This window comes from Benincasa hispida, chromosome 8 (assembly GCF_027475165.1).
Source record: "Benincasa hispida cultivar pf3 chromosome 8, pf3_genome.v1.1, whole genome shotgun sequence".
NCBI classification, from domain to species: domain Eukaryota; kingdom Viridiplantae; phylum Streptophyta; class Magnoliopsida; order Cucurbitales; family Cucurbitaceae; genus Benincasa; species Benincasa hispida.
In genome coordinates this window covers 58,324,047-58,349,446 of record NC_143485.1, presented here as the reverse complement: position 1 = coordinate 58,349,446, position 25,400 = coordinate 58,324,047, and the positions used below count along the sequence as shown (strand labels likewise).

The 25,400-nt window shown below is 37.4% G+C and overlaps 1 protein-coding gene across 1 annotated transcript; it reads left to right on the top strand.

The window, feature by feature from the left end:
- The first annotated feature begins 23,411 nt into the window (after positions 1-23,411).
- On the top strand, positions 23,412-24,080 carry LOC120084143 (uncharacterized). Its single transcript, XM_039040042.2, has one exon. It carries the CDS (start codon positions 23,412-23,414, stop codon positions 24,078-24,080), a length of 669 nt encoding a protein of 222 aa, XP_038895970.2.
- The last annotated feature ends 1,320 nt before the right edge of the window (positions 24,081-25,400 follow it).

The window sequence follows — 25,400 nt, the reverse complement described above, 5'->3', positions numbered from 1 at the left end:
GAAGTTGTAAGGTGCTACAAACGATATGATCCACAAATCGTTCATGTTGAGACATGAGAGTGGGGTCATCCTATGCAATGAGTTTGCATATAGACTGGACCACGAAAATAGTCACTTTTCTTTATAACGATCATTTACTTTTAAAACTGACTATTTCATTTATTATATAACCTAGGTTAACTCGAACTTAATCCTGAGCTAGCTATGAACTCTTGTTTGTTCGGGATTATCCTTTATCTGCAAACGGTGAGAGTAGTCCAATAGCACTGCTTAATAAGCTTACCATTTTGGGGATAAGATCGGATGAATAGCTGAGGACATAGCCTTGCAAGATGGAATTCACTCCTACCCTATTTAGGGTTAGCAGATAGATTGTTCTCTTAAGTTCTGACTCTAGGTCTTGAACAGTTGGGGTCCCACCTTCTCATGATAGAGAAAGTATTTAATTCATAGAGATTATGAATCAGAATTGTTCATTAGAGGATCAGTAGGAACTTAAGGAACAAGATGTAGTCACAGGGGTAAAACGGTATTTTTTACCTAGCTATGATTACGAACAACCTGTGAAGGATCGACTTACTGATTATGGTTATTAAATGGACATAATATATCTTCAGTGAGGGGAGTTCAACTATGGGTTATAGTGGAGTGTCCCATTAGTTAACAAATGAGGGTTAGATCGGACTAATGAGTTTAGCCAATTAATCTCGAATCGTTGGAACCCATGATCTGTAGGTCCGCGAGGTCCCCCTACTAGCTCATAAATGGATAATCTTTAGGGTAGCTTGAGCAATTAATTTGAAACGTTAAAATTAAATGGAATAAGAGAATAAATATTTAAATATGTTTTAAATATATAAAGATGATTATTGTGCAAAAATTAATATATGAAATTAATTTAAGAAAATCAAATTTTGAATTAAAATGACTTAAAATCATTTTTTGTTTTAAAAAGAAAATGGAAATTCGTTTGCATGGTTCACAAAAATGGAAAATGGGTTTTCTCCATTACCATCATCTTTATGCTCACACAAAATGCATTTTCTTCTCGACTTTGATTCTCCAAGCATAAGCTGTAAGCCATGCACTCCATCTCTTTGCATGTTTATAAAATATATATAAAGAAGATTGGAGTTGTTGGAGAAGAGATAATATATAATTTTGAGAGAAAATTTTCAGAAGAAGAGACTATCTTCTTCAGTTGGGCTGCTGTGAGTTTTTTCTTGTTTCTTTACATCCTCAAGCTATTCTTGAGTCCCACAACTCTTAAAGCTCCAAAAGCATAGTAGGGAAGGCTTTGAGGTGGTTCACGTTGATATCAAGTGAAGACAGCAGCTGAACAAACGCTTTCTTGGAGAGTTGATCAAAGGTATGTTATGAAAACCCACTTTTTGAGAAGAGCATGCTTTAGTTTTTCCCAAAATTAGTGAATTAGAATGCTTATGGATCTTTGATACTTCCATTGCATGTTGTTTAACTCTTTCATGTTATGTCCTAGATCTGATATTTGCTATGCAGTAGGAACTGTCAGTCGATATCTGTCCAATCCAGGGTTAGATCACGCGACAACGTTCAAACACAATGCTTTAGTATCTTCGGAGAACAAGGGACTATATGCTTATGTATGGAGATAAGGATTTGATCCTTACAGGATACACGGACTCTGACTTTCAGACTAATCGGGATTCTTGGAAATCCACATCAAGGTCAGTGTTTACTCTGAATGAAGGAGCTATAATATGGCGAAGCATCAAGCAAGGATTCATCGCAGACTCCACTATGGAAGTCAAATACGTAGTTTCTTGTGAATTTGCTAAAGAGGTTGTATCCCTTAAAAAGTTTCTTACTGATTTGGAAATTGTTCCAAACATGTCATTGCCCATCACATATTATTGTGATAACAGTTGTGCTGTGGAAAATTCAAAGGAACCTAGGAGTCACCGACAAGGCAAGCACATAGAGCAAAAATATCATTTTATTCGGGAGATTGTGCATCGAGGTGACGTAATTTTCATGAAAATTTCTTTGGAGCACAATGTTGTTGATCCGTTTACAAAGACTCTCATGGCTAAAGTGTTCGAGAGTCATGTAGAAAGTCTGGGTCTACGGGATATGCGACATATTGTCTAGGTCAAGTGAGAGATGTAACTGAGGTATAGTGTATGCTCTAGTTTATTGTAATTTTGTACTTTATTTATATTGTATATTAGGCTTCCTAAACTTTGGGACAAGTGAGATATTGTTGGGATTGGTGTCCTAAATCTCTAGCAATCTTGTAGTTTGTAAACTTTGTATAAACATATTGTTGTTAATAAAATAAGTATTATTTTATAAGCACATACTCAATCTAATAAACAAAGATCCTAGGTTATTTTATGTAATTTAAACAAGTACGTAGAGACATACAAGTGGATCTTGTTTAAATAATTACCTAAATAGTCTGCAGTAGATGGATAAGGTCGTGTTCCTTATCCTGGTGACATTACGGATACGACATGCTTTGTAGGTGTTACAAGTATTGTAAAGTGCTACAAATGATCAGATCCTTATCATTTATGTGGAGATATATGAGCTGTTGGGAATGGTGTCCTAAATCTTCTTGTAATCTCGTAGTTTGTCAACACTGTATAAAAACATTGTTATTAATAAAATAAGTGTTATTTTATAAGCATTTACTCAATCCAATAAACTAAGATCTTAGGTTATTTTATGTAAATTTAAATAAGTATGTAGAGACATACAAATGGTAAATTAGCCCAGTTGTACTTACGAGCGATTTGTGAAGGGTCATCGCACTGTTGATTGGTTATATCCAATGGACATAGAAATATATATGTAGTACGAAGAGTACAACTGTTGGTCTATAGTAGAGTGCCCGAAAATTAACAGATGGTGGATATCGTGATTAAAGAGTTTAGTCAGTTATTCACGTACAATAGGAGCTTCAAGCTACAGGTCCATAAGATCCCCTTGGTACCTCAATAGATTCAAGTTGAGAATCAGATTTTGGGTTAGTTTGAAATGTTCAAATTAACAAGAGGGAATTTGATTATATATGATATATTTAGATTAATTCAATTATATATGATATAATTGATATGATGTATTTGATACATTATTTGATACAAATCAAGTAGCAGATTTCAATCTCTTGTCCTCTCTGGCTTGATTCAAATGCTTGTGCAACCAACTTAGTGAATAAAATGAATAAGAATTATCTCTCGTGCTTGGTCTTCAACAATTCTCTTTGATCAATAATGACAATGGTTTTTACCACCTATCTTCTTCTTGCAACAGCAGAGCAACTATGATCTAAGTTCTATGGTATCTCTAAGAATGGCATATCTTCTTTGGCTACAAATCTTCTTATTTATAGGCATTTTTCTCAGCAACTTATAATAAGACAACATTAATTTCCATGCCTTGGTCAGCCGCCTGCCATTTCATATGCTTTTCAGACACCGACAGTCAGATATTCATACTTGCAAGTTATGATTTGACACGAACAATGCTAAACCAATCTATCTTTTCTGCATTGGGCAACTTTGGACGCATGCCCTTATGTTAGCTTAGCTTGTAACACTTAGCAAATTTATGGAAATCCTGTAATAAGATGCATTAGTGAAGCAGATTTACCAAGAAGTATGCTTTTGTAAAAGCTAGTGGTGTTTGAAGAATTCCATGCGTTTTTCATTAAGAGAATGTGTTTTTATCATTAAGAATCCTAATTGTTCCAACTTTTGAGAGACAGTAAGTTGTATTTCTACAAGTTGTCAAATTTTTTGAGACTTTTCTTCAATTTCTTTTATGTAATTTTTTGTTCTTGAATGTTTTTGCTGAGTTTTTTAATGAAATCAATTAAAAATGAACTAAGAAATAAGATTTAATTGGTTTTTGTATGCAAAATTACATGGCTTTATAGAAAAATTATAATTAGGTTGCAAGAATTAGTGATCTTCATTGAAAGCTTGGACTTATTTTCCTATTTTCTTGAAAGAATATACTTATTTAGAACATTCATATAATCATGCTTGAATTTTTCAATCTTTCAAGTTTCAAGAATGTCATAGTTAAGAAAACCTAAGAGATTAATGCAATTTAGGGATTAATTGTGGAATGTTTTTAGGAAACATTAAAAACTAAATTAGGCTAATCGTTCAATTGGCTAACTACGGTATTAGAAGTAGTCCTTAATAAACTATGGAACAATTAATTGCATGAATTTTATGGAGTCAGAGATAGAATTGGTTTAATCTATATAAATTCTCCAAGATTCTTTTTCAATTGAATTTCATTACATTATCTCTCTTCTCCCATTACTCAAATTTCCTATCCAATTTTATTCTTCTTTTACTTAGTTTCTTTAAAACATCCCCCCACCCCATTTATTACAATTTAGAGTTCAAAAACTCAATTTTGCCAATTAATAAAGGTTCTCTGTAGATTGACCTCTTACTTCCATTATAACTACTTGTTAGTTTTAGTTATAGTTTGTGCTTTATAAATTTCATTTGTCTTGGGTTATATTGAACTAACGACACCAATTTTTGTCCGAACAATAGCTGTTTGGTTGTATGTTCTAAAACTCGTAGTTTGTAAGATTAACTATATTATATTTGCAAATAAAGATGTTATTGTAGGGTTTTCCAATAAAATATTGCACTAAATTCAATAAACTAAGATCCATGGCTGGTATATGAGTACTTGGACTTTATGGAGAGACATAAGAGTGGATCAAGTTCGAGTAGATAGCCAAAACGGTCTATAAGTATACGGATAAGGTTGGATACCTTATTCTGGAAACATTATCGGATGCAGTCCACTTTGTATTTAGTACAAACGATGTGATCCTAAATCGTTTATGTGGAGACATGCGAGTGGGATTGTTCTATACAAAGAGTTTGTATAAGACTGGACCAAGAAATAAGTCACTCTTACCTTATAACGCTGTTTACTGTTTAAGACTGACTATTTCAAAGCAATGACCTAGGTAATTTGACCTTAATCTTGAGCTAACAATGAACTCCTGTTTATTCAGGATTATCCTTAGATTTGCATGGGTGAGGGTTGGCTCAATAAGTCTCCCATTTCATGGATAAGATTGAATAGATAGATGGGGACATAAGGTGCAAGACGAAATTCACTCCTACCCACTTTTGGAGATAGTAGAGAGGTTGTTCCCTGAAGCGCTGACTCCGAGTCTTGAATAAGGGGCCCTACACTCTCATTGGCTCGAGAGGGACTCGGTTTGTTGATTGAATCACAAACCAATTTTTTATTAGAGGATTAGTGGGACTTAATAAACAAGATGTAATCATGGGGGAAAATAACTTTTGACCCAATCGTTATTACAAACAATATGTGAAGGGTCAACTTACTGATTATGGTTAAATCAAGTGGACAGAAATATATCTACATTGAGGAGAATGCAACCACTGGACTCTAATGGGGTGATCCTGTAATTAATGAATGTTGATTGATTCGGTTTAAAATGTTTAGCCAATTAATCTCAGATTGTTGGAGCTCATGATCTGTAGGTCTATTAGGTCTCCTTATTAACTCACAAACAAATTAAACCTCAGAATAACGTGATGAGAAAATTTGAAACGTTCAAATTCGATTTAAGGTAATCATTAATTATATACGATATAATTACATGTTTAATTATCGAATTAAACGAAATTAGATAATTGGATAATATTTAAATATGATTTATATGTTAAATTACATGAATAGAGATTAATGATTATTGATTGGTATAAATAATTTAATACTGGATGTTAAATTATTTTGATTTATTAAAATTTTTCATTAATTATTTAAATTAAATTAATTTTATCTAAAATTAATTATTTGAATTAATTTTATCTAAAATTAGAAATTTTAATTTTATGAAAATTCAAATATGAAATTCAATTTTATTTTATTTAAATTTTCTGAAAATTTGAATTAAAGATATTTTAATTTTAATTTTAAAAAATGAGAAATTATATTTTAGTGGTTTCATCCCACTTTGACCACTCAATTCCCATTTGAATATTGACCTAATTCATGTCAAGAGGTTATGATTTTACTTTGCATGATCACATTGAATAAACTTGACTGGAAATTGCTCAGAAGGGTGGCATGCAAAAGTAAAATTTTGTTGGTTTTTGAAGAAAAAAGTCTTCTACGACACTATATATATATATATATATATATATATATATGTATGTATGTATATATAAAACTAGTCTTCCTCTAAAAAATTATATCAAATTTCAGCTCATTTTGGAGTCCACCTTCCTAGATTAGTAGGAAAGATCAAGTGGTGGTTTAAGAGCATTTAGAGTGAAGAGTCGAGTTGGATTTGAAGATTGAAGAAGTTCTTCAAAGGTTTATATTCAAAACTTTTTTTTTCAATTTATGAACATGCTTGCTTAGTTGCTAAAATTGATTGAATTAGAGTGTTTAATGATTATGTTTGCTTTTGTTAATTGCATGCTAACTACAACAATAACAACTTGATCAATACCCTAAAACAACGAGTCTAGCCATTCATAGTGTACAAGAACATATTTTCATACATCAGTTCAAGCATAAGAGTAAGAAAAAGAAAAAGGGAACGGAAGAATCCTCTAAGCTTGCTTCGATCGTCACCTTGAGATCTCGAACGACCTTAAAAAATATCCCTTGAATTCTAAACTTTCAAGCATAAACTCTTTTTTAGGTCTCAAATTTTTTCTCCAAGATCAAAATAACTATCATTTCTATTTTTTAGGCCAAAATGGCGTCCAAAATAAATAGAGGATGAGAAATTTAGAACAAAATCCCTGCCAAAATTAACAAATTATTCAAATAAGAAAAGCCATCATAATTATGCTCAGACAGAGCATAACTACGCTGGTCTAAATCTGTAGCAACGTAACGCTATGCTCCTTGTTGTTGGATCGATATGACAACTCTAGAAGGGGGTGAATAGGGTTTAATTTAATTTATTCTTAATGTATGCTCAATTTGATCTAATTAGATAATTTTTAAAATATCAGTCAACAAGAATAAGAAATTAAAATTAAATGCAAAATAACTAGGAAAGAGTGAAGGAAGAAGACATCGTGATTTTTATACTGGCTCGGTCGACCTACATCCACTTTCCCAACTGCCTCTTGGGACTGCGATTAAAAAATCCTCTTTGACTCTTGTGAAACCCGGATTCCCATTTTTCCTACTTAAGCAGATGGTTAAAGAAATTAACTAACTAAAAGTTAAATCCTATGTTGAAGTGAAGGAAATTTCTAGGTGTTGAATAGATTTTCTTTGAATAGTTGAGTTAAGCTCTAATTGATGAAAAATTGACCAAGTGTTGGACTAGGCATTGCCATGCATTGACCATAAGATCTTGGAGAGATTATTTAGGTCAAGGGAGAAGTTGAAGTGGGAGTGACGAAGGCCTTGGAGGTTAGACCAACGCATTAGGCTGGATGGATGCGTTGGATGCGTTAGACACGTTGGATGCATTGGATGCGTTGGATACGTTTGAGGCGTTGGATGCATTGGATACGTTGGAGGTGTTGGATGCTTTGGATGTATTGGATGATGGATGTGTTGGATGCGTTGGTTAATGAAGGAAAATGGAAGTGAGGCATTAGGATGGCACGAGGGCTCGAGGGTGGCATGCGTCGAGCAACCTCGGCCAAATGCCCTGCCATGTATTGAGCAACCTCGGCCAAATTCCTAGCCATGCGTCGAGCAGCCTTGGCCAGGCGCCCAACCATGCATCGAGCAGCCTCGGCCAAACTGCCCAGGCATGCATCTATGTACCCAGCCCATGCGTCGAGCACTACCGAGCCTACCGAACGCCCTGTCGAACGGCCATGCCCATGCGGCCAAGCACGCCCATGCGATCGAGCACGCCCATGCGTCGATGACCAGCACCTAAGCCACATGCCCATGCGTCTAGCGGCTAGCGCCTATGCCAACTACCATGGGCCCATGCCGAGCATGCCTTGCGGTGATACCTAGTGAGCCATGCGTCGAGGATGAGCGGCCATTCTATGCGTTGGTGATGGCTAGCTCTTGCGATGGCTAAGTTGGATTGTGATGGTAGTGAATTGGCTTGTTATGCATTGATTATAGGATATGTATTGAGTATGGACTATGCGTTGATGGCCTAATATGCGTTGAACATCCAAGGGTTTGTGGTCGCATAAGAAGGATGAACTCATGGAGGATGTCATCCGGACATGTGGCGTGTTAGGAGGAATTCTTAAAACATAAGCAAATTAGGTAGAGGCATAAGAATACATGTAAAGGATGGGGGCTATGCGTTGGTGAAAGGAGAAGAAGACATTTTGGTTATGCTGATGCAAGATTGCGTTGATGGTGTAAGGAATAGGCACTTGGTCATGCGGCCAAGTAGGAGGTGTTGGCCATGGAGTAATCTTGGACGCCTATAAATAGAGCCAAGGATTTTAGATGAAAACTCAAATAAAAAAACATAAAGAAGAGTGTGTGAAGACTAATTGGGAGAAGACCATGCGTGGGTAGCAAGACCATGCATTGGTCAAGAAGTTCCAAGAGAGGAGATGCTGTCGGGTAGAAAAGACAGAAAGTAGCATCAATTTGGAACGAGAGGTTCTCCCAATTTACTCATGCGTTTGGTGTGATTCTAAATCCATCAGAAAGCTAAAAGAGTCTAGTTTTCATGGTAGGGCTTCTGGAGAAGAATCTCTAAGGAATCGGAATGGAAGCTGAGAAAACTTCAGAAGGGTCAGGCTATTGTGTAAGCTGGGCCAGTATTGATATTTTGAAGATTCCGACTAAACCACTAAGATTTCTGAGTTATGATTTTATGGTAAGATTACGGAGAAATTTTAGAATATGTTTGTAGAAGGAAGTATCTTAAAATAAGGTATGGAACTATGAGTAATCTAAGCTTTCATTTGAATCTGGAATTTAGGGTTCCAAAAGGGAAACCAAGGAAACCTAAGAAACTTTGGAAAGGAAAGTTCCTAACCAACCAAGGTGAGTGGTTATTGTGTGTTGTACTAATTTCTATATATAGGTAAAAATATATAGGGGATAATGGTAAACTGGCATGATCAGGGATATATGTTTATCTGATTACTATGCTTGTTGAGATATTGCTTGTATGTTTGTTTCTGAAACTGAAATTGTAGCCGGGATACATAGTTAGCATGATTGAAAAGGGTGGTTGGCGGGAAAATATAGTCAGCTTTGGTCGGCAGGAAATGATTGTCGGTGACGACCAACGGGTAATATAGTCAAGTTACCTACGCATAGCTAGTGGGAAAATAGTCGATGTGTACATTGGCGAGATTATAGGGTACAGGGAAAGTTTTCACAGGAATTATTGTTGTCTTAGTATACGTGTGAAAGTACTGGGGATGTTTTCATTATGTGATAACCAGAAGTCAAGCTGGGGTTGATTGTTTTAACCAGCGGTCAAGCTGGGGATTGTCCAGCGGTTTGGCTGGAAAATAATAATGAACTTGTGGTAATGTTCTTGTTGACTATGTATTGCTTTTCCAAAAGTATATTTCTGTTGACAAAGTTATTTGTTTATCTAAAGGCACCACTCACTGAGCTTTATAGCTCATGTTTTGCATGTTTTATGTTTTACCTCCCCCCTCCCCTAGTAGCGAAAGTTGAGGAGTTCCAGGGTGCTGCAAAGGTCAAGGTCTGCCACGTGCCACAGTTACACTTTCGGAGGGTTTTACAGTTGTTGTTGTAATTTGTAATTAAGTCTTGAAGTTGTATAAATGACATGTTATAATAAAATGGGCCTACTTAATGTGTTGTAAGTTGAATTTTGTTCATTGGTATCTGAATTATTTCCGCAAGAGTTATTAGGCAGTAAGTGTCAACCAAAGGGTTGATAACTGCTGCAGTCATGCCTTTCCTCAGGCTCAGAGGGTGGTCTGGGGCGGGGTGTGACAACTCTATCAATGGATGGGAGTCGATTAAAAAATATTACATTTAGTAGCAATCATCTAACACAATTATAACACATTTTTCTTATATTTCTCCCCCTTTGGAATCATAAAAAAGAACAATAAACATATAACTGCTCCCTAAAAATATGACATATACAAAGGTTCCAATTCTCCCCCTATCAATATGCATTATATAATAATATGAAGATATAAAATCAAGATGTATTACAATAAATAATACCAAGCTCAAGCTTATTTCTGTAGAAACTTTCTTCATTCAAAGGCTTGGTAAAAATATCGTCTAATTGATTATTAGAGCTCACAAAATCAAGAGCAGTATTACCATTTTGCACATGCTTTCTAATAAATGGATGCCTAATATCAATATGGTTAGTCCTATATTGATGTAGAGGATTTTTGGTCAAATTATAGTATTAGTATTATCACAAAATATAAGCACTTTATCAAATTTTAATCCAAAATCACAAAGTGTTTGTTTCATCCAAAGAATTTGTGCAAACCAACCATGATACTAAATGAAATTCAACATTTCTTTATATACAAATCAAAGGAGCATGTTTAAGTGATAACTTGAACAGTCTATTGTAGATGGATAAGACTGGCTATTTCTGATGACACAATGGATACGACCCATTTTGTAGTTGTTACAATTGTTGTAAAGTGCTACAAATGATCTCATCCTGATCATTCATGTGGGGACATGTGAGCTGAGGTATCCTATACAAAGTTTGTATAAGTCCGGACCACGAAATGAATAGTCTCTCTTTTTAACATCGTTGCTAGAAGAGACTTACTGATAACGGGCAGAAATGTACGTTATCATAGTGCTAAAGTCTTAAACAATGTTGGATTGCATTGATAAAATATGTTAATTTGCATCCATTAAGGATCAACTTCGTAATATTGCGGTCGCATGCGTTCATCGCATTAGAACAGTTGATTTTTGTATTTTTGTGCAAAATATGCGTTGACGCAATGCAAGAATAGAGACTTATGTGTAGGTCCTATAACTTATCGCATATATCACATGCGTTCTAGCATTAGAAGCCGTAGCATTCGCATCGAGAGATGGATTACTATTGTATGCATGTTGCATGATCGCAAAGCACGAACGCATTCTAAGAAGTGTTAGTCGAAACCCTTCTCAACCTGTTCATCGCATATTCATCGCATCTTCCGTATACTAACTCTTTTCAAACTCCGCCGCATTTGTTATTTTTCTTCATTAACACAATCAACAACAAACCAACAATCCAGTTACTGCAAAGTTCTTCATAAAAATTACCAACACAATCTGTTTTCACAAGTCCCTGTGTTCGACCCTGGACTTACTAGGAAACTCAGAGGAATTTACACTTGGATTCCGCTGGGGAAACTTAAGTGCACAACGCAATTTCATCAACGCATATCATCCATATTTCCACTTCATAAAAGCAAGCATCAAGTTTTTGGCACCGTTGTCGGGGACTTCGGCAAAATAGAGTGCTAACGGTAATTTTTCTGATTTCTTTGTAGACTCTCAATCTCTGGTGAATTACGACCCGGAGATTGAGAGGACTTTTAGACGAAGATTGAGAGACCACCAACAGCAACCATAGTTAGATAAAGAAGAGATGGTGGAGCAGTGTGGAAATGGAGCACCAAATGATAACAATGTCATGGCGAATCTAATTCTGTTGGCAAACGATCGTAATAGACCCATTAGGGACTATGCATTGCCAAATCTCTATGATTTCTCCCCAGGAATTATGAAGCCTGCCCTCGACGGAAGCCGATTAGAAATGAAGCCGGTGATACTATAGATGATCCTGACTGTAGGTCAATTCAGAGGAAGGCGTGGTGAGGACCCGCACACCCACCTCCGTAGGTTTATTGAAATCTGCAATACTTTTATGTTCCTGAACATCTGTGCCGAAGAAGTTCGACTAACGTTGTTCCCATTCTCTCTCTATAATCAGGCTAGGAAATGGGTATATTCTCTTGAGCCGGGAGAGATTATTTCTTGAGAACAGGTCGTGGAGAAGTTTATGAAGAAGTAGTTTCCACCGACTGAGAATGCCAGATGAAGGAAACTTATCACAAATTTTGAACAAGACATGGACGAATCGCTCAACGATGCTTGGGCGATGTTTAAGAGGTTGGTCCGGGACTGTCCAGACAATGGGTTGCCAAACTGCCTTCAAATGGAGATTTTCTATCATTGTTTGAATCCCACTTCGCAGACCGTTGCCAATGTAGCTGCCGCTAGTGGTCTGCTTGATAAAACATATGATGAGGCTAAGAATATCTTGGATCGCATCTCTAAAAACCATGAAGATTGGGGAGAGAGTTACTAGAAATTGAGACTCAAAGATAATGACGCAAATAATGGTGCTATTGCTTCACTGCAAAACCAGATGACCACAATGACGAATTTAATCCAAAGAATTGCGATCAGCAGCCCAACATCGCAAACTGGGCAAATCAACACAATCAGTCAAAACACCGCAGGGTGTGCGACTTGCGATGATGGGCATACGATGGAAGATTGCCCGCAAAATCCACAATCTGTATACTTTGTAAAGAATAACCCTCTTTCGATTACCTATAACCCCGGGTGGAGAAACCACCCCAATTTTTCTTGGAAGAATCAACAACTAAATTTGTAACCTGTGGCGTAGAAAGAAGGGCCACCAGGATTCTTTCCATGCAACAACGGTCAAACGAGAAATCAAGCAAATAGCTCACAACCACCACAATCCCCTTCTTTGGAAAGCCTACTGAAGCAATACATAGAGAAAAACGAGATCGTGCTTTAAAGTCAGGCTACATCTATCCGCAATCTAGAATTACATATGGGCCAGATTGCGAGGGAGCTGAAGAGTAGACCGCAAGGGACTCTGCCAAGTTCAACTGAACTTCCACGCAACCCGGGGGGATCAGGTAAATAGCAATGTCAGGTTGTGACATTGCGAAGTGGGAAACAGGGACCGTGAAAGTTCAGTAGAATCGGAGGTTGCGTTGATCTCAAAGCCAAATGAAACGGGGACCGTGAAAGTTCAGTTACCCCCTTTCCCGTAGAGACTAAGGAAGAAAAAGAACAAATAGATATAGTACCAACGCTTCTTATCTATGTTAAAGAAATTACATGTTAATATTCCTTTTAGTAAAGCGATTGAGGAAATGCTTGCCTACGCAAGTTTCTGAAGGATATGGTAACTAAGAAGAGAGGAGTTGAAAAATTTGCCACGGTGGCGTTAACGCAAAGCTCCAAATCAATAATTACATCGAAGATGAGCGATCCTAGGATCTTTACTATTCCTTGCTTCATAGAAGAACTGTACATTGGGAAAGCCCTGTGTGACCTAGGAGCCAGCTAAATTTGATGCATCTGTCAATCTTTAGACAATTGAATGTGGGGCAACTTGTGCCCACAACAATGACTCTCCAACTAGCTTACAGATCTCTGGTGCATCCAGAGGGAAAGGTGAAAGATGTGTTGATAACCATTGACAAATTTATCCTACCAGCTGACTTCATCTTTTTAGACTACGAGATCGACGAAGATGTGCCCATCATTCTAGGGCGACCTTTTCTATCAACGGGTCGTGCTCAAATTGATGTGCATAAAGGGAAAATCATTCTGAGTATCAACGGGCAGAAGCTCAAGTTTAATATAATTCGTGCCATGAAGTTTCCGGATGAAAAAGACCTGCATGATTTAGATGATGACCAGAATGTGATTGACGAAGGAAAGTTTGATGAAGAGAATGAAGAAGAGGATGCCAGCGCATCTGTTGCTTCCTGTAATGCGATCATAACAACAAGAAGTAAGGAAGAAGAAATGGTCGCAAAGCAAGAAGTAGAGCCAACAGAAACAGATCAAAGAAAAACAATGCAATCTTCCCTAGTGGAGCCATCAACACTTGAATTGAATACCCTACTAACCCATTTAAAATACGAATTTTTGGGGCAGAATGAGAAGCTACCAGTTATCATTTCCTCTGCGCTTAATGAAGATCAAGAGAATGCATTGATATGCATTCTCAGGAAGCATGTGCGAGTAATTGACTAGACGCACGCTGACATCAGAGGAATTAGCCCTGCATACTCCATGCACCGCATTCGTCTTGAAGATGACCACAAAGCAACAATTGAACATCAATGCAAACTCAACTCTGCGATGAAGGTGGTCGTCAATAAGAAGATTATCAAATGGCTAGATGCGAGTATTATCTATCCTATAGCAGATAGCACGTGGGTTAGCCCCGTGTAGTGTGTGCTGAAGAAGGGCGGCATGATGTAGTCCCAAATGAGAACAACGAATTAATATCGCAAAGGACCATCACTGGATGCCGCATATGCATGGACTACCACAAGCTAAATGCGGCAACAAAGAAAGATCATTTTCCTCTACCATTCATCGACTAAATGCTAGACCGTCTTGCTTGAAATGATTTTTACTACTTCCTGGATGGTTATGCCAGATACAACCAAATTATGATAGCTTCATAAGATCAAGACAAGACCACATTCACCTATCCATATGGGACATTTGCTTTTTGCCGCATGCCGTTTGGCCTCTGCAATGCGCCAAGCACGTTTTAAAGGTGCATTATGGCCATTTTTTTAGATTATCTCGAGGACTTTGTGAAAATATTTATGGATGACTTCTCTGTTTATGGGAACACTTATGAAGTCTGTTTGGCTAATTTGGAGAAGATACCAAGAAGATGCGAGGAGACGAATCTGGTGCTCAACTGGGAAAAATGCCATTTCATGGTGAAGGAGGGAATAGTGTTGGGACGTAAGGTCTCCCGAGATGGGTTGGTGGTGGACAAAGCAAAAATCGAAGCAATTGAAAAACTTATACCTCCAACTAGCGTGAAGGCTGTATGAAGCTTCTTGGGGTATGCTGGATTCTACAGACAATTTGTCAAAGACTTTTCTAAAATAGCACGACCACTGAGTGCATTGTTAGAGGCTGACAGAAAATTTAAGTTCGACAACAACTGCCTCAACGCATTTCGAATTTTGAAGAATGCGTTGATTACCACACCCGTATTGATTGCGCCGAATTGGACACTTCCTTTTGAAATCATGTGTGACGAAAGCGGTTATGCGATGGGAGTAGCTTTAGCGCAAAAGAGAAAAACAATCTTGCCTCCCATCGCATATGTGAGTAAAACATTAAACCCTGCTCAAACAAATTATACCACCACAGAGAAAGAACTCCTGGCAGTAATTTTTGTGTTGGAAAAATTTCGGGCATATCTGTTGGGAACAAAGGTACTCATCCACACCAATCACTCCACGATCAAATATTTAATGACAAAGAAGGACACAAAGACGAGGTTGATCAGATGGGTTCTCTTCCTTCAAGAATTTGATATAGAAATAATTGACGGGAAGGAGATAGAGAATCAAGTTGCAGATCACTTGTTTAGACTGGAAAATCTTGAGGTTGACCACAATGACTCTAAGGTGAGTGTCGTATTCCCAGATGAGCAGCTGTTCCATATAGAAGAATTGCCTTGGTATGCGGACATAGTCAATTATTTGGTTTCTGAGCAATTTCCTGAAGATTACACTTATCACCAATAGAAGAAGCTCAAGCATGAATGCAGACATTATTATTCAGATGAGCCGAATCTGTATAAAAGAGGTGTAGACCAGATTTTTCGATTATGCGTACCAAATGTTGCTCAACAATGCATATTATCACAATGCCACGACTCACCATATGGTGGACACTTTGGAGGGCACGCACCGTAGCCAAAGTTTTGCAGAGTGGATTCTTTTGGCCTACATGATTCAAGGATGCGACTGACTACGCAATGAAATGTGATCGAAGCCAATCCACAGATAACATTTCGTGGAAAAATGCAATACCAATGAACACTATCTTGGAGCTTGAATTGTTCGACGTATGTGGGATTGATTTCATGGGACCATTCCCTCCTTCGAATGGGAAACATTATATTTTATTAGTCGTCGATTACGTCTCCAAGGTGGTAGAGGCAATAGCATGCCCCGAAAGTGATGCGGCGGTAGTCTTCCAGTTCCTGAAGAAACATATTTTCATTCGTTTTGGCACTCCCCGTGCCATCATAAGTGATGAAGGATCCCACTTTGTCAACCATAATATGAAGGAGCTGCTGCGCAAATACAACATCCTCCACAAAGTGGCCACCGCATACCATCCACAAACGAATGGTCAGGCTGAAGTGTACAACCGAGAAATTAAGCTTATACTTGAAAAGGTAGTAAGGACTACACGATGCATTGTGGGCATATCAGACTGCATTTAAAACACCAATAGGTATATCCCCATATGCGTTGGTATTTGGCAAGGCGTTTCATTTGCCTTTAGAGCTGGAATATAAGGCACTATGGACGGTAAAGAGGCTGAATTTTTATTTGAAGAAAGCAGAAGAAGCGCGAAAAATGCAACTGGTCGAGCTGGAAGAATGGAGGAACAACACATATGAAAATACGAAGATTTATAATGAGCGCACTAAGCGCTGGCACGACCAACGCATATGCGGTAAGAACCTCCAAGTCGGGCAAAAGATCTTACTCTTCAACTCGCGTCTGCGTCTCTTCCTGGGAAAACTAAAGTCACGTTGGTTCAGACCATTCATAATTAGACAAGTATTTCCACATGGCGCGGTTGAATTAGAAAATGATAACGGAACCAACATATTCAAAGTCAATGGGCAGCGAGTATATCATGGAGAAGGTTGACATCGCCAAGTCGACTCCGTGGAACTGAAGAACTTTGAATAAGAAAGAAGTAGGTGGTCCCTGCATTATCAAACGATCGCAATCCATCAGGGACACAAGTTTTTGGAAGCATCAACTCTTCAATTCTTCTTCTCTACTCGAAATTTTCACTATATCTCTTCAATCTTGATCTATCCTTATTTTATTATTACTATCTCTATGTCTTCTACAAAAAAAAAAAAAAAAAAAAAAAAAAAAGAGATTGCAATAACAAATTTCATTTTGTTTAAAATCATTTGACCCTCTCTCTGTTTTTCTTGCAAACGATTGAGACGCTGGATTGCGAAGATGTTACGCGAAGAAGCCTCTTATCTTACTCCATCACTGCAATCTAAAGAAGAGAGATCGCCGCAAAGATGGATGCGTCAATACACAATGCGAGCGACATCGCAAATTTGGGGGTGTATTCTTCCTTATTTTATTTCAAATTTTGCGCTATCACATTGCATATTAGCTTTAAAAGCTTTATCACCGCATCCTCTTTGATTGCCGCAATCATTAGACATAGATAAATTTAGTAGTTTACCACATTCTGTTTCTTTGGAAAGTATGATTTCAATGATGAAAAATATGCTTCTATTTCTTTCGTATATACTAGAGTCAACTTAGTCTTAAAATAGTCACCTCATGAAATATTTCTAGAAGTTAGTGGCTTGCTAGCTTTCTTTCAAACTCTCTTTACAACGCTTTCTAAGAAAATTGCATGACTCATTTCAAACTTTTGGCAATGAGGACATTGCTGCATTTCAAATTTGGGGGTGAGGTATTTATTTTCAACCTTGCTATTTAAAAAAAAAATTGAGAATAACAACTCCACTGTCAACGCAATGGGAAACCTATGTTGATAAGAGTTAAGTTGTGAAAGGCACTTGCCCATAGTTGGATGTTCGCATGACACACGTGGGGGCAAGCCAAAACGAAAGTAAGTCACCAGGATTAACGCATAAATAAATGATCACAACTCCAATGCCAAATAGGCATGAGTTTAGTCTGAGAAAGAGTGCATTGCTCGTAGTTGGATGTTCGCATGACACCCGTGGGGGCAAGTCAAAACACCCATAGGGGCACGCAAGGTAAAAAAAAGATATCAATGAAGAAATTTTTTATGCAAGGATAAAATCATTTGACACCCCGGTAGAAATTTTCTTTTTGAAATAAATCATGCGATGTTCTTGAATTTAGTAAAGTCCTTTTGGAGGTTAAGCTTGCAGTCCCTAGGTCTTAGAAATATTTTAAGAAGAGACTTGAATAAGACTTAAGGAAATTCTGGTATATAGGATTTGAACGAAGTATCCTTGAGAAATCTAGGAAAGAACATTGCGGTTGACTTTCTAAAGGAATCTTTAGCTTATTCTTGAGGACAAGCATTGTTTAAATTTGGGGGTGTGATAACGGGCAAAAATGCACATTATTATAGTGCTAAAGTCTTAAACAATATTGGATTGCGTTGATGAAATATGTTAATTTCTGTCCATTAAGCATAAACTTCGTAATATTGCAGTCGCATGCATTCATCGCATTAGAACAGTTGATTTTTGTATTTTTGTGCAGAATATGCGTTGACGCAATGCAAGAATTGCGATCATAGAAAATCATTGGTCGAGCGCAACTTAACCGTAAGATTTTGCGATGATTGTGTTCGCAAACATTCGCCTGAGAAGGATCGCCGCAAATATGTTAACATAACATGGTGGGCGCATTTGGGTGAAAGGCTAATTAAGCGCGATAGGACAGAAAGCTTATGACAGTCGAATCCAAATTAAGTTGATAGCCGATAACGTACACAAAGTACATTCAGCTTGTCAGTGACAATTATTTGGCACATCAGTCAGGAATTAAAGTCATCCCATCTATACAATCATGAGAGATAAGCCGTCGTTCACCTTGGATGTCTATAAATACCAAGCGCATTCTTCAAGGAAGGGGTTCAGTAATTAGAGATTTCATACTTCAGTTCGCACGCCTCTGTCGATAGTTTTCGTTTTCATTTTAAGGCGGAGCAAGAGAAGAGTGGTGGCACCAGAGATCGCTCAAGGCAACTCAAGAGAGAACCTTAAGGTGTAGGAGCAGAGAGCGGGCCGACTCTTGCGAGAGTGAGATTATGTTTTAAGCACGAGTAGAAAAACAGTGTAAACGGCTGGCAGCAAGAGATTGCTACTAGGCTCTTTGTTCTATACTTGCATTGTTATTTTGTACTTCATCTTCATATCTATATAATAGAAGTCCTATTTCTACATCTGTTCACTCTCTTAATACGCATGAGTAGCTAAACTAGTCGAATGGGTTGAGAAGAACTAAGCTAACATGACTTAGAAAGTTCATTGCTTGCGATTGTCTTGTTTTATGTTGTGCAAAATACCCTTTAGAGTTACTCGATAGAGAGTCTAAAGAAAGAACCTAATGTCTCGAGAGAGCTAGGTTAAAATCTAGACTCGAAAGAACAAGATTAGAATTGCATAGACAAGAGATGGGGACTTAGAGATAAGCTCTGTTTGTCAACCTGCATCGCATGCATCCTAGAGATAGGAATGATATTATGTGGTCGCCTTATTTGTGTGTGTGTTATTCTGTCATTGCATAAATAAGAATAGAGGCTTATGTGTAGGTCCTATAGATTTATCGCATATATCGCATGTGTTCTAGCATTAGAAGCCATAGCATTCGCATCGAGAGATGGTTTACTATTGTATGCATGTTGCATGGTCGCAAAGCACGAACGCATTCTATGAAGTGTTAGCCGAAACCCTTCTCAACCCATTCACCGCATATTCATCGCATCTCCCGTTTACCAACTCTTTTCAAACTCTGCCGCATTTGTTATTTTTCTTCATTAACACAATCAAGAACAAACTAACAATTTATTTATCCGATTACCGAAAAGTTCTTCATAAAAATTACCAATGCTATCTGTTTTCACAAGTCCCTATGTTCGACCTTAGACTTACCAGAAAACTAAGAGGAATTTACACTTGGATTTCGCTGGGGAAACTTGAGTGCACAACATAATTTCATCAACGTATATCATCCACATTTCCACTTCATAAAACCAAGCATCACTTACGTTCCACCAGAATGATTAGAGGTGACTTGATCTGAATCTAGAGTGAATTGTGAACTCCTGCCTATGAAGGCGGTCATTTGATCTGTATGGGTGAGAGTGGCTAGATTCATTGACACAAGAAGTCTAACATTTTTGGGATTCATCTGATTGCAAAGCTAGGAACACAACTACACAAGAAGAAATTCACTTCTTCCCTTCTGTTAGGGTAAGTAGAGAAATATCTCCCTTAAGAATTGATTCCAGGGCTTGAACAATGTGGTGCCATACCCTCTCCTGGTCTAAGAGGGGTTTGGTTATAGTTGGACTGTAAGTAATTGTTCATTAGAGGGATCAGTAGTACTTAAGGAGTTAAATATAACTACATAGGCAAAATGGTAATTGTGGCCCAACTGTACTTACGAGCAATTTGTGAAGAGTCAAAGCACTGTTGATTAGTTATATCCAATGGATACAGAAATATATCTATAATGCGAAGTGGAGAGACCGTAGTTAATGAAGGTTGATGAATTTAATTAAAGAGCTTAATTAATTAATCAAGTATCATTGGAGCTTCAACCTATAGGTCTATAAGGTCCCTTTGTTAGCTCTTTAAGGATTATTAACAATCGAATTAAATTTAGATTGATTTGAGTTGTTTAAATTAGTTAAAATGAATTAATTATGTAAGATATAATTAATATAATGTATATAATACGTTATAAAATACAGTTTTAATGAGAGAAATAAATATCTGATTCATATAAAAACTATAGGTTAAAATTAATATAAATGTGATTCATATTAATTGAGAGATTAATAAATTATAGGTTGTATTATCTGTGATATAATATAAACTATAGGTTATATGTTATATGTGATATAACTATTGGAGTTGATGTTCTAAATCTCATATGTCTTGCAGTTTGTAAATACAAATCACATATGTAATAAAATAAAAGGTATTTTATTAACATTTAGACTACATTAATTCAATCCAATAAACTAAGATCCAAAGTTATTTTATGAAACTTAAACATGTATGTGGAGACATACAGGTGGATCATGTTTAAGTGATAACCTAAATGGTCTGTAGTATATAGATAAGGTTGGGTACCTTATCCTAGTCACACTACGAATACGACTCGCTTTGTAGTTGTTACAATTGTTGTAAAGTGCTACAAATGATCTGATCCTAATCATTCATGTGGAGACATGTAAGCAGGGGTATTCTATACAAAGAGTTTCTATAATATTGAACTATGAAATGAATAGTCTCTCTATATAACATCGTTGCTAGAAGAGACTTACATTTCACCAAGATGACCATTGTGACTTGGCCTGAATCCTGAATGAGTTATGAACTTATGAAAGCATGCCTTTGATCTACATGGGTGAGAGTGGCCAATTTTTTTAACTCAATATGCCTATCATGTTGGAGATTCGTCTGATTGGGGAGCTGGGAATGCAGCTACACAAGAAAGAATTCACTCATTCTCTATAGTTAGAGTAGGAAGAAAAATTTCTCCCTTAAGGGCTGATTTTGAGGCTTGAACAATGTGGCGTCACACCATCTCCTGGACCAAGAGGGGTTTGGTTATAGTTGAACTATAACTTATTGTTCATTAGGAATCAGTTATACTTAATGAGTTAGATGTAACTACATGGACAAAACAGTAATTTTGGCTCAGATGTACTTACGAGAAATTTTTGAAGGGTCAATGCACCGTTGATTGGTTATATCTAATGGATACAAAAATATATCTATAGTGGAAGTTGATTAATTTAATTAAAGAGTTTAATTAATTAATCGAGTACCTTTTGAGTTTCAATCTATAGGTCCACAAGGTCCCCTCGTTAATTCAATTGAGATTAATGAGAATTGGATTGATTTTGGATTAATTTGAAATTGTTCTAATTAATAAAGGAAATTAATGATATAAGATATAATTAATATAAAATTAATTGTATGAGATATAATTAATATAATGCATATCATGCATTTTAATATAAAGTTTTATTTAAGAGAAATAAATATTTGTATGCGATTCAAATATTAATTAGATGAATGTGATTGATATTAACTTCTATAGCCTAAATGAGAGAATATTAAACCAAAGGTTATATTATATGTGATATAATATAAACACACATATAATATAAACTATAGGTTATAAGTGTTATATTTGATATAACATAAGTTTTAATATATATGATATATGGTAAATTATGTACGTGTATATATATATATATATACACACTAAATTTTATTAAAGGTATTTTTTAATTTAAAATTGGTTTTTAGTAGGGGAGTTATTTGATAACCACCCCTCCCCCAATCTCTCGTTGAAACATGGAGTGGGGTAGAGATAATCAAGGGCCTCTTCTTCCCACGTTTGATTGATAACATACAACATCTTGATTTTTTTAGTAAGACCTCTCTCTCAAAGAAAAATCCCCTAATGGTTCTAGATTATTGCTCTCTCAAAACAAAAAACTCTTCTGTTTCGAGGAGGGACCCAACCTTGTAGACGTCCCCTCCAACTAAGTGTAACATTCTGTATATTTTTTTTAGTAATAATGTAATTTCAATAAATTTTTACTAATTAAGGACATTTTTTAAATTTTTGGACATTTAAGTGCAATAGTTGGAATTTAAATCATTTAAGTGAAAACTAATTTTGGAAATTAATTCCGGAGTTTAGTGTTGGAAATCAAGGGCAAGAATTATTGTTTTAAAAATGGAAAGGAAGAGAATGGAAAAAAAATATAATAATAACAATGAAGGAAAATAGGAAGGAAATAAAATATGAGATGCACTGGTGATGGACAAGTGGAATTCGTGATTGAGTCACTGGGCTAGTTTTTTACACTTCCACTTATGAGATTTAGAGTTCTTTTCATGTTTCTCTTAACTTTTAGTTTTGATGTTTAAAACTTACTTTTAAGAATCATTTTTCATACTTATTTATTATCGTTTATGATTTATGGGTACCTTACTATTGTTTTAGTATTTGAATTTAATGAAACTCTTTTGAACTTACCTTTTTTAATTAGCATTTATTTCGCCATAACCGAGTGTCATTTTGAGTTCCATGCATGCATGTATTTAGTAACGGCCTAACTTAAGTCCTAGGGGCTCGAGTCATTATAGTTGGTATCAGAGCCCATGTTTTGGGTTTTATAGACTGACTTACTACGTAAGTCTAGATAGTCCCTGTGGCCCAGTAACGGATCCCTCGTCATCGCCAGGTACATCCTACTAATGAAAGTTTCAATGCATATATGAGAATAGTGATGTAGTGTTTTAAATGCTTGATTTCTGAGAGAGACCCAGAAATAGCTAGTTAACGTATGAATTTATGATAGGACATGACACCTAAACCTAGAACAAGAAAGACAATTAAAGAAGAAATGCAAACAGAGGGAGCTGAGAGAAGCCAGACTGTTCCGGCAGCTCCAAATTCGCCTGTGACCCAAATTGATGAAAAGACAATGGAAGATAGAATTAGTGAAGCTGTTGCATCCTCTCTAATGGGAAAGCTGCAGGAGCTGATTCGTAGCATGATGGCAGGTCAGACTGCCCAGACCTAGGCTTAGAAGGAACCGTGCCACCCAAGCAATTACAACACAATCGACCGCAGGATAGAGACATGCAGGGCCTATATCTTGAGGCTAAACATCTGAGGGATTTCCAGAAGTATAACCCTCGCCCTTTTGATGGATCGTTGGGGGACCCCACCAAAGTAAAGATGTGGTTGTCATCTATTGAGACAATATTCCATTTTATGAGATGCCCGGAAGAGCACAACCTTCAATGCGCAGTCTTCATGTTGATTGGTAACATGAAAATCTGGTGGCGTTCAGCAGAAAAGATGATTGATATTGGTGGTGAACTTGCAACCTGGGAGGAGTTTAAGGAGCGCTTTTATGAGAAGTACTTTTCGGCCAACACCCGATACAACAAACAGGCAGAATTCTTGAACTTGATGCAGGGACTTATGTCGGTGGAGGAGTATGAGCAGGAATTTGATAAGCTGTCTCTCTTTACTCCTAAACTAGTAGCCACCGAGGCAGCGAGGATAGAGAGATTTATCCCGGGCCTAAGGAGCGGACTGCAAGGGATGGTGCATGCCTTGGACCTCAAGACGTATGCTGCGACACTACGGGCTGCCGTGAGGATTGATGTTGATTCCAAGGTGGGAGAGGAATACAGGAGATCGATCGGGATTAAGACCTCTATAGGTCAGAAAAGGATGGCTGAGCCCAGGGCTCCTGAGCATCAACAGAGGAACCAGAACATAGTGAATGCTCCACGTTAGTGGGGACAGTAGGGTTCCCAAGTTGTGATTGGCAGGGAGGATAGGTCGATATGTACCACTTGTGGTAACCGACACTGGAGATGTGTTCTAGTCGGCTCTGGGATCTGTTTTTGATGTGGCCAGAAGGGGCATATGTCAGATAGATGTCTGAGGAGGAATGCGCCTGAACATAGGGGCCAGCCCGTAAGTTTGTTTCAGGGAGGCCCGAGTCGTCAGCAACATCAGGGTAGGGTGTTTTCTACCACTCGGCGTGAGGCCGAGAAGTCAGACACAGTGGTGACAAGTACAGTTCCCATTTTGGGGCACCATGCTTTAGTTTTGTTTGACTCTGGCTCTTTACATTCGTTTATATTTGTTGTATTTATGAGGCATGCCATGTTAGACTCAGAACCTTTGCCATTTGCATTGTCCATTTTCACTCCATCAGGAGAGATCATGTTAGCTACAGGAAAGATAAAAGTATGTCAGGTAGAGGTAGCCAATCGCGCATTAGATGTAACCTTGATAATTTTAGATATGCGCGATTTTGATGTGATATTGGGCATGGATTGGTTAGTTTCTAATCATGCCAGGATAGATTGCTCCCGTAAGGAGGTCATCTTTAACCCTCTCATCAGAGCCAGTTTTAAGTTTTAAGGGGTTGGGACCGTAGTCCAACACAAAGTGATTTCAGCATTAAAGGCCAGTAGACTATTTGACCTAGGGGTCTTGGGCTTTATGGCCAGTGTAGTGGACACTAGAGAGACTGAAGTCACCTTGACTTCAAAGCTAGTAATGAGGGATTTTCCAGACATTTTTCCAGAGGATCTTCCCGGACTGCCTCCGCAGCGGGAGATAGATTTTGCTATTAAGTTGGAGCCAAGAATAACCCCTATTTCGAAGGCTCCATACAAGATGGCCCCGGCAAAGTTCAAGGAACTAAATGTCCAATTGGAGGAGTTGTTGACAAGGGTTTCATACTCCCTAGCGTGTCATCATAGGGTGCACCTATTTTGTTTGCTGAAAAAGAAGGATGGATCGTTACGTCTATGCATTGATTACAGAGAGCTGAACAAGGTGACCGTCAAGAACTAGTATCCCCTTCCCAGGATTGATGATTTGTTTGACTAGTTGCAGGGAGCTACAGTATTCTCTAAGATTGATCTCTGGTCAGGATACAAACAGCTGAGAATAAAGGATAGTGACATACCCAAGACAGCTTTTCGTTTGAGGTATGGACATTATGACTTCATAGTGATGTCGTTCGGTCTAATGAATGCACCAGTAGTGTTCATGGATTTGATGAATGGATGTTCAAGGAATTCCTCGACACCTTTTTTA

Bases quoted from the DNA above. Each gene is read 5' to 3' on its own strand.
- LOC120084143 (XM_039040042.2), top strand. From the start codon at position 23,412: ATGCAGGGCCTATATCTTGAGGCTAAACATCTGAGGGATTTCCAGAAG.